The sequence below is a fragment of the Coccinella septempunctata genome, chromosome 7 (genome assembly GCF_907165205.1).
Source record: "Coccinella septempunctata chromosome 7, icCocSept1.1, whole genome shotgun sequence".
In the NCBI taxonomy this organism is placed as follows: domain Eukaryota; kingdom Metazoa; phylum Arthropoda; class Insecta; order Coleoptera; family Coccinellidae; genus Coccinella; species Coccinella septempunctata.
The window spans coordinates 29,004,883-29,015,447 of record NC_058195.1 but is presented as its reverse complement, the minus strand read 5'-3'; the positions used below and the strand labels follow the sequence as shown (position 1 = coordinate 29,015,447).

The 10,565-nt window shown below is 40.6% G+C and overlaps 1 protein-coding gene across 2 annotated transcripts in view; it reads left to right on the top strand.

Moving 5' to 3' along the window:
* The first annotated feature begins 44 nt into the window (after window positions 1-44).
* Window positions 45-10,565, top strand: part of LOC123318048 (evolutionarily conserved signaling intermediate in Toll pathway, mitochondrial-like) — a 48,848-nt gene continuing 38,327 nt past the window's right edge. Inside the window, exons 1-2 of one of the 2 annotated variants that reach the window (XM_044904732.1) lie at window positions 45-155; window positions 205-643. In XM_044904732.1, coding sequence (XP_044760667.1) covers window positions 131-155; window positions 205-590 — 411 coding nt within the window. In that variant the 5' untranslated portion in view covers window positions 45-130 and the 3' untranslated portion in view covers window positions 591-643. Of the gene's footprint in view, window positions 156-204; window positions 644-10,565 lie in introns of those variants that run through there. The other variant, XM_044904731.1, reaches the window with a different exon arrangement.

Genomic DNA, 10,565 nt, shown 5'->3' with positions numbered 1-10,565 from the left:
GACATGTAATCTCTCTGATAGACATTGAACTCTATGAGTTCATGCTGATAGATTAATGAACTCATAGCTCTATGGTGGCTTACTTAGGAAATTTAGGTTATATTTGTGTTGACAATCAGCTGGTTTTGAAATGCTCCCAAAAATTTTTCAGAAGGGTAAGTTTGTTCATAACAGAAATATTAGAAGTACAGTATTTTGACATAGGTGTGTTATGGTTGAAGTTTACATATGTGTACCCAGAAGCACCCACGGAAATATTGAGTTATTATTTCGGCACATATAAACACCATGAACATTCTATAGACAAACTCCACATTGAGATTTCTAATATGAATTCAAAAGCCGAAGATGAAATACTAGAGAAAAATAAAATCGACTTGGATAAAAATGAAACAAACCAATTACCACAAGAACCAACAACTTGTTGTATGTCAGGTTGTGCAAATTGTGTTTGGCTTGAATATGCAGAAAAAATGAGTGAATACTTTAAGGATGGGGGAGAGAGTGCTATCAAGGAAATTAATGAAAGAGTTAATGACGCTAATATCAGAGCCTTTTTGCTTCAAGAGTTAAGAATGAGAAAATTGTAATTTGAAACCATTGGCACATAGTAAATTATAGAATAAAAATGGATCACTTATAATTCATAGCATTTTAAATTTTTTTATTTCCTCATAAGTAGGTCTAGATATAATCACTGTTCATGCAGTACTAGATATGCTAGATATGGAGGAACAGGTTTTGTAGCAGATTAGTAAATTGTATGATTATTAGAAGGAAGACATTGATACACATACTACTGGATGTGGATATCATAGCAGGTGCTATAAATTTGAGCACTTGTATGAGACCTTATGTCTATCCCTGAAGCGCCTCTATATATATTAGGGCAGTAGCATTAGACTCTGAAATGAATCAATCATGAAAAAATTGACATTAAAGAATTTACTGCTGGAATAGCTCCAGATATATCTCAATGTTGGCATTGAGAGTGAAGAGATTGCTGAGATCACATCTGAACAAGCTATGTAACGCCCTGTAAGTCACCAGAAGGTCACCGGGCTCACGACGCCGACTGAACAACTGAAGACCGAACAGACGAAGTCTACCAGCGTAGGAAGGATGGAATGTTCCAAACGGCATACGCGTAGCACACCGTTGGACACGACACGTTCAAGACGATCACGGTCATACGCTGGTGATGGCGGCCAAACAGGACCAGCGAATTCCATTAATGGTTGCACATATGCCCCCCCACAGTGGCGGCTCCTTAGAGAAGGCAGAGGAGCTGGGCCTCCCCTCATTTTACTGCCTTGAACTTCATTTTGAATTCACTGAAATATTTTCAGCTAGATCAATAGAATATTCTTATTCTTGGAAATTTTTACGAAATTCTTCACATTAAATCATAACTTAGAAGATAACGCATCGTGCTGTCTTCATGCATAGACCTAATAATACATGAACAGGCCTTCACGTGGTTTTCCCGTTCTCCGCATCGAGGAATACCCACGAGAGAGAGGGGGGTGGTAGAGAAGAGAGATAACAGCTGTCCCTAGTAGTAAACGAAAAGCTGGTAGCTGGTAGAAAATAAATCAACATTGTCGCTTCAACCAGGTTATCGAGTCAACTCGGGAATGGAGGAGTTCCCTACATGTTGGCCAACCTAGAAAAAGGTCTAAAAGGTCTACCAACGGGGAATGATTGCTTTCTAACGAAACCTACTTCATTCTTTCCTCAATGATCAAATATATTTATTGAATTCTACCGAGCTTTCTAGAGTTTACTGTTGAAGAGAAAAAAAAGATTTTCATAACCTCGATTGCTGATTGGTTGAAATTTATATTGGCATTACTACTTCTTGTGACAATTGACATATTTCATTGGCAAAAGTCATTTTTACTGATATATTTATATACACTCAGGGGCAAAATTAACCGGCCACCTACATTTTACGAATTCATTCGAAATTCTATAGTAATTCAATTAATTATGTGATGCTATTACATCGGGCAAACTTTTATAGTAAAAAAAAAGACTTATGTTAAATGTAAAATAGTTTAATTGAAACAAAGAATAAAGAAATAACATTTTGCAGTCAACTTACAGAAAATAAAAATGATTAATTAAAAGAAAAAATCGCTCCGAATCATCCCATTAATATCGCGTATTTCCTCCTCTAGCCCTAATAACCTCCTGAAACCGATTCGCGAGCCCATCGATAATATTTTGAATAACCCTTTGTGGAATATTTTTCAACTCCTCAAATGCTGCAGCTTTTAGCTCACTCATGGTCGTAAGAACTGGCACACGACTCCGGATCCGTCTTTTTATATTGTCCCATACATGTTCTATAGGGTTTAAATCTGGACTTCGAGCTGCCAAGATAATCGTCGAATATTGACGTCATCCAAGGATTCGGTGACCACTCTGGAGATGTGTGCACGAGCGTTGTCGTGCATTAAAATAAAATTATCGCCTATTAATGGTGCCAAAGGAATGACATGTTGTTGAAGGACTTCTGTCACGTACCTGTGAGCATCAACGCTGCCTCTATTACAGACGACCAACTCTGTATGGGAGTCGTAATCAATGCCATCCCACACCATGATCGAACCACCTTCGAAACCTACTGTTTGCATCATACAACCTTCAGCAAATCTCTCACCACGGCGTCTATACACTCGCTGACCTCCATCAGGATGTCGTAAAGCAATTCTCGATTCATCCGTGAAGAGAACCGCTTTCCATTGTTCGGAAGTTCAATTTAAGTGTTCTCGGGCAAATTCAAGTCTCGCTCTGGAATCCCTCTCCGCCAACCTTCTTCTTATTGTTCGAAGACTTACACTAATATTTCGTACCTCAAACAAGCGGTTACGACGTTACGAGCCTCAGACGCTTGTGTGAACCGATTTCGCATAACGTTCGAGACGATGTAACGATCATCCCTTTCTGATGTACACCTGTCCTGGCATTCTTGAGTACAAACCAGTATCTCTGTAACACGGAATAGCATCTTGTATCGTGGTTCTTGGATATCCAAGCAGTCTTCAAATCCTACGCTACCTGAACCCAGCGTCTGCAAGTGTCACAACCTTTGCTGCTCCGGCTGCGTCGAATGGCATTTTTTTTTGGTGTGAAGAAAATAACGGCTTCCCGACATCTCGGTTCTTTTAGAAAAAATTGTATCACAACGCTTTAAAACAAATTTATCCTGTACATTAACGTTGCGACGAGAATGTCAACTTCCGACTGAACTCATTATTGTTGAATAAAAAGGCAAGAAGTTAACAAAACATATGTATGATTGTTTTATAGGTTGTCGATTTCCCTACTCATCAAATTGCGCCAAGTTGTCGAAGAAAAAGTTATGGAAAACAAACCATATGCGATTCGATATGGGTGCTGGTTAATTTTGCCTCTGAGTATATATATATAATATTAATATTGTCAAAATTACAAAATACAAGAATGCGTTCAAGCAAAGATTGTGCACATAACCAAAACTTTGCCCATAACCTAACAGATTACTTTTTCCTTCTTGACATTCGCCAACGAAACATGTCAATTGTCACAAGAAGTAGTAATACCAACATAAATTTCAACCAATCAGCAATCGAGGTTATGAAAATCTTTTTTTCTCTTTAACAGTAAACTCTAGAAAGCTCGGTAGAATTTCATGATTATTATCATTGCGGAAAGAATGAAGTAGGTTTCGTTAGGAAGCAATCATTCCCCGTTGGTAGACCTTTTAGACCTTTTTCTAGGTTGGCCAACAGGTAGGGAACTCCTCCATTCTACCAGTCGGCTGATCCTCCATGTTGCATTTTTGGGTGGTTTTCGGTAGATTTATAGACTTTATATTAATATGAAGCAATTTTTGTACTGAAATCAGAGACAACAACAGAGGTTGTCTCTGACTGAAATCAACTTCGAAAATGTTATCAAATCAATTATATTTTTCTCGTACTTGAAACTTTCAAGTGCTGATAAAATAATAGATTCCGTATAAAAAAAAAACTACCTGAAAATTTTTTTTCTGATTTTTATTAATGTGAAAAACTTGAGAGTTGTGTAAAACAACATTATTATCTCATTCGCCGGGGTCTGATTTTATATACACTGAAATTACTCGTGATTTGGGAACATAAAAGGACCCCTGCTTTGCGTTCTGGCTGCACAGAGAAAAATTAATCGTTAAAGTGAATTTCTTTAAACATTTTACCTTCCTTGAGCAAAAACATGTGTGGTATAGAGAAAAGGGCAATACTTTTAAGTATGTTTATTGATACTTTCACAAATAATATGAAATTTTCTGCTGGGGAATTATTTATATGATGATTAATCATTCACAATTATTTTGATAAGTTCTCCATCAGGTGGTTTAGTTGCTCTTCTCTGGCACTCCTGGCAGTAATATTTTACTGCTGCTCTAGTCAAGATCAGCGGTGATGTAAAATTTCAAACTTGTTCTGATGTACAAATCAGTGACCATTCTAAATCCAAACTCAAAACAATAGAATGATTGTTGGATTAGAATTTCTTCGTTGTGCCGGCGAAAGGCGATCGACTGTTTCTTCCAAATACGTTATGCCTCAGAATATTAGCCTCAGTCTTCTATTTTTATCTGAGTATGCGCGTATGGTTTGTGGTAGTAGAGAGTATGGGCTCAAAAGCTAATTTGAACTGTATAGCTATTTTCGAGAGGTTTGATTTCACAAGGATGGTTTTGATATCTTTTAACTTCCATTGTTTTCTGAAAGGAACCTTTCTAAAGCTCAAAAGATGGTATTTTATTGCCAATTCTTGATGTAAAATCTTGGCAACATCATCGTGTCTATTATTGTTCTTCGTGTCTGCGAACTTCTGGCATCCCCAAGTGATATGCTGGATGGTTTCATGTGTCGCACAGCCATAACGACAGCCATCGTTCGCCACTGAGGTATCCTTAGCGATATATTTCATATAATTCTTTGTTGGAATCACTTGAAGGGTACAGGGAAAAAACCATCGATGTCAATTTTCATTACAGCTGAGAAAAACGCGTTTTCAACTTCAAAATCTATTCATATTATTTGAAATATGACAAATTGAATACTATTGTAACGTTTTCTTCGCTTGATTAAAACGTCCAACTTATTAAAATTATTTATTTACACTTAATACACTTATAACTCACAAACTAACTATTACACTACTATTTATTTCCACTCTTGTTTATTTCCACTAGTCGCTTGCACTATTACTGTACTTGTACTTGCCTACCTGCTCCTCCGCTGGGCTTATATAGGCGCCGGAAACATTCAGGTACCTTCGCGGTTATTCTGGAATTTCTCGACCGCTCTGGTTCTCGAAAGGTCCGACCGCAAGGGCCGGACTGGTTACACTGTCCCCTCCTTAAGCCTGTTCTGTCCCAGAACAGATTTAGTGAATTTCTCCGAGGACCGTGGTGAAACTTGCACTCATCACCATTCCTACAGTAGCCATTCTGATGGAAGTAGCACTCCACAGTTTTTCCAGGCTCCCTGCCCTGCTTCGGGTTGAAACTGCACACCAGGATCCGTATACCAGTCCCCTGAAATACCACCTCCAGCATGCTTCGCACAACCCGCCAATTCAGCTGGTCCAATCCACAACCGAGCTTGGGAACAGCTAATTTCCTAACCCCAAAGAGTTGAAGGTCTTCTTTCAAGCTATGCAGTGCCGCCCATAGATTCTGATAGGTTGGCTTCTGGTAGGAATGTTGCTTGGTGACTAGATAATAAATGAACCGACCTTCAGCCTTCAATTTCAGAACTTTCCCGATTCTTGGCTGCTGTCGCAATAGTTGTTCCTGACGTCTAAATTTATTTCTGAATACTCTTGCTATTCCTTTGCTCATACGAAGGTCCTCCGCTACGCAATGAGCGAGAGAGTATTCCTCAGACACGGTAAAGAGATCTTGATGTACTTCCTGTGTAACGCCGAACCGTGCAACGCGTGTCTCACCATAACAATCCATAAACTTCTGGTAATCGCTGCTACCTTGCATCGGGGCTTCCACAAGGCGTACTTCTTCTTTGTCCTGCGCGTACGGGGCTAATCGGTTGAAATGGACAACCTTTGGTTTTCCTCTGGGGAGCTTCCTTATCCGGTAAACTACATCATTTATCCTAAAATGGAATTGCGCTTGCTCTGTACGGTTCACAACCGTTGCAAACCACTCCACGAACAAACTTATTATTAAATTTTTTCATTAGAATAAGTCATTTTTTCTATTATTTATTTATGAATAATATCGATCAATATTCTTCGATTCGTAAGAGTTTCAATCGTTTTCTTCATAATAAACGGGCAATTATTTCGAATTTGACATAGTTGACTCCGCCCACTTCTAGATACGAGCTGCTGAAGGTCAAACAAACACGTATCGTCAAAATAGCGGAGTAAAATCTCTTGTTCCTCTTTGTCAGTACGCTGGGCTGCTTATTGCAGACAACATGCATGCTAATCGAAGATGTAAGAGCGCGTTCAAGTTCACGGCAGAATAATGGAACAGATAACGCCATTATTTTACCGATGACATAAATTCTTCTCCTAATTATACAAATTTTAAAATTCGATCAATTTTAGATATAGTTTAGAATGATGAATGCTATTCATCGTATGTCTTTTATGTTCCGAAAGCCGAATTTTCAAGTAACATTCCGCCTGTCCTATCGTAACGTTTTCTTCACGTAATTAAATCGTCCCACTGATTAAGATTATTGATTTACACTTATATTAACACTATCACTAATTCTTCATAGTTCATGTCCATGCTGATTTAATATTAATAAAATTCACAGGGAATTGGACAATAGTTTATTCTCAAAGTCGGCGATGTTATAAGTACTTTGAGAATAAACTATTGTCCAATTCCCTGTGAATTTTATTAATACTATCACTAATATTTTTTATTTCTACTCGGCACTCGTCGTTTGCACTGTGAAGCGTTCTGTACTAGTGTAATACTGTCCTGCCCCTCCGCTGGGCTTATAAAGGCCGGAAACATTCTCGTGCTTTCGCGGTCCTTCTAGAAGGAAGCGGCCGCCAGGGCCGGACTGATTACGCTTTCCCCTCCTTAAGCCTGTCCCAGAACTGATTCACCATTACTACAGTAGCCTCTCTGATGGAAGTAGCACTCCACAGATTTTCTAGGCTCCTTAGTTTGCTTCGGGTTAAAATTGCTTACTAAGATCCGTATACCAGTCTCCTAAAATATCACCCGTGCAGTGCCGTCCACAGATTCTGTTAGGTTGGCTTCTGATGGGAATGTTGCTTGGTGACAAGGTAATAAATGAACCGACCCTCAGCCTTCAATTTCAAAACTTTTCCAATTCTTGGCTGCTGTCGCAATAGTTCTTTCTGAAGTCCAAATTTGTTTCTGAATACCCTTGCTATTCCTTTGCTCATACGAAGGTCGCTACACCATCAGCGAGAGAGTATTCCTTAGAAACTATAAAGAGGTCTTGATGTACTTCCTGTGTGACGCCGAACCGTGCAATGCGTTCCTCACCATAGCAATCCATAAACTTTTGGTAATCGCTGCTACCTTGCATCGGGACTTCCACAAGACGTACTTCTCCTTTGTCCTGCGCGTACGGGGCTAATCGGTTGAAATGGACAACCTTTGGTTTTCCTCTGGGGAGCTTCCTTATCCGGTAAACTACATCATTTATCCTCTTGATTACTTCATACGGTCCCTCCCACTGCCTCTGCAGCTTTGGTGAAAAACCTTTCCTCCTTTGAGGATTATGTAGCCACACCAGATATCCAGCGGTGAATCCACCTTCAATAGCCTTGATGTCGTAGCGCATTTTCATTCGGTTACTTGCTTGCTGCATTTGATTGCGCACCTTGCCATGAATGTAATCCAGCTTGTTCCTTAATTTACTAACGTAGTCCTCCCCAGCTACGTCTTCTCCAGGCTTACATCCAAACTCTAAGTCGCAAGGCAGTCTTATTTCACGGCCGAACATTATACTGGATGGAGTTTCCTTGGTAGATTCTTGAACCGAAGATCTATATGCCATGGTGAATAGATGTAAATATTCATCCCAATCCCGCTGGTGATCAGACACTACTTTGGCTAGATGTTTTCCCATGGTCCGATTCATTCGTTCGACCATGCCGTCTGATTGTGGATGAAGAGGTGTAGTCCTTGTTTTGTGAATTCCCAATTTGCTGCATACTTCTTGGAATAACTTCGATTCAAAATTTCGGCCTTGATCACAATGCAGCTCCAGAGGTATTCCAAATCTGCAGAAGAATTCTCTGACCAATTTATCAGCTACCGTATTTGCCTCTTGATTAGGATTACCGTAGGCTTCCACCCATTTCGTGAAATAGTCCATCGCTACCAAAATGTACTTGTTTCCATGGTCTGTTTCGGGAAAGGGGCCAGCGATGTCGATAGCTACTCGTTCCATGGGGGATCCGACGTTAAATTGCCTTATTGTTCCTTTCCCTTCACCATAAGGACGTTAGCAGCAGCACAAACCTTGCATCTTGTACACCAATCTTTAACGTCCCTCTTACAATTTAGCCAATAAAATCGCTGCTTACTTTTTCCAACGTCTTGGTTATCCCGAAATGTCCACCTGAAGTTCCATTATGTAGTCTGGTCAGAATGTCTGTCACACGGCTCTTTGGCGCAATCAACTGAAGTCTCTGCTCAGTTCCATCTTCATTTTCCCAACAACGTTTCAGAAGACCTCCATCAATCTTCAATCTTTCCCATTGTGCCCAATATGACTTTACATTCTGGCTCAGTCTGGATACTTCTTCCCAAGTAGGTCGTCTACCGCTCTTCTTCCAACTCAGGATTACTTTTAAGTCGTTATCTTCCTCTTGTGCCTTTTGAATTTCTTCAGGTAGCCAGTCGTCTTCGATTACGGTGGTCCGCCTTAAATCGATCTTTTCTTCCAGACGCGAACAATGGCTGCAATTCTCGGGACAAGGTCTTCTTGACAAAGCGTCTGCATTGCGATGGCTAGTCCCCGCTCTGTGTTCAGTGTCAAAGTCATACTCTTGCAGCCTCTCTATCCATCTAGCCACTTTTCCTTCCGGGTTCTTAAAACTCAGGAGCCATTTCAAAGCAGCATGATCCGTTCTTAGTAAGAATTTCCCTCCGTACAAATATTTGTAGAAATGTTCTACGGACTTGATGACTGCTAAAAGTTCTCTCCTGGTCACGCAATAATTCCGTTCTGGTTTGGACAACAACTTGCTGAAGTACCCGATGACTCTTTCCTGTCCATCCTGGACTTGCGATAGAACGCCGCCAATGGCTGTATTACTGGCGTCGGTGTCGAGTACAAAGTTACCTTCAGCCCTTGCGTAACTCAGAACTGGAGCTGTGACCAGAGCCTTTTTCAATCGTTCGAAGGCTTCAGTGCAATCATTGGACCATATGTACTCCTGTCCATCTTCCGACAATTTCGTCAGCGGCTTGGCAACGTTGGCAAAACCAGATACAAATTTTCTATAATAAGTGCAAAGGCCTAAGAAACTCCGCAACTGACTCTTGTCTTTCGGTATAGGCCATTCCTGCACTGCCTTGATCTTATCCGGATCAACCTTGACACCTCTACGTGAAACTACGTGTCCTAAATATTTCACTTCTGTTCGAAACAGATTACATTTTTTAGGACTAAGCTTTAGGTTGGCATCACGAAGTCGCTGGAAAACCTCGGATAGGTTGCGTAAGTGATCTTGGAATGATTTTCCCACTACTATCACATCATCCAGATACACCAGACAAGTTTTCCAGGAGAGCCCTCTCAATATTGTCTCCATCAGACGTTCAAATGTGGCAGGAGCATTGCATAGACCGAAAGGCATAACTTTAAACTGCCACAGACCTGTTCCAATACTGAAGGCAGTTTTTTCTTTATCCTTTGGATCCAAGCCAACCTGCCAATATCCACTCTTCAGATCCAAGGTGGAAAACCAACGTGATCCCGAGAGTGTGTCCAGGGTATCGTCAATTCCCGGTAAGGGATAGCTGTCCTTTTTCGTGGCCTGATTGAGCTGCCTGTAGTCTACGCAGAATCTAGTGGTTCCATCCTTCTTCTTCACTAATACAACGGGCGATGTCCAGGGGCTATCGGACGGTTCAATTACACCTTCTCTCGTCTTCAATAATTCTTTCAGCTTCTTCTCTTTTTGCCAGAGGAAGACGTCTAGGATGCTGTCGGATAGGTTGTGCATCACCCGTATTGATTTTATGCTGCACAACATCGGTCTTCCCTGCTCTTCCGTCGGAGAAGGTTTGAACCAATTTTCTCACTTCGAGTAGTTGGTATCGGTCGAGCTCTTGACACTTTGAAGTGAGGAGGGACACCAGTACTTCAGAATTCCTTTGTGACTTTGAGATTTCTGCAGTACTTATCCCACCCGAAATATGGTACACTGGTACACCACGTCCAATCAAGGTATCCTTCTTCAGGGTGACTGGAAACATGTTGACATTGAGCAATCGGATGGGAATGCTGTCTCTTACCCTTACCAAGGTCTTCCCAAGTAATAGTCCTTTAGCTAAT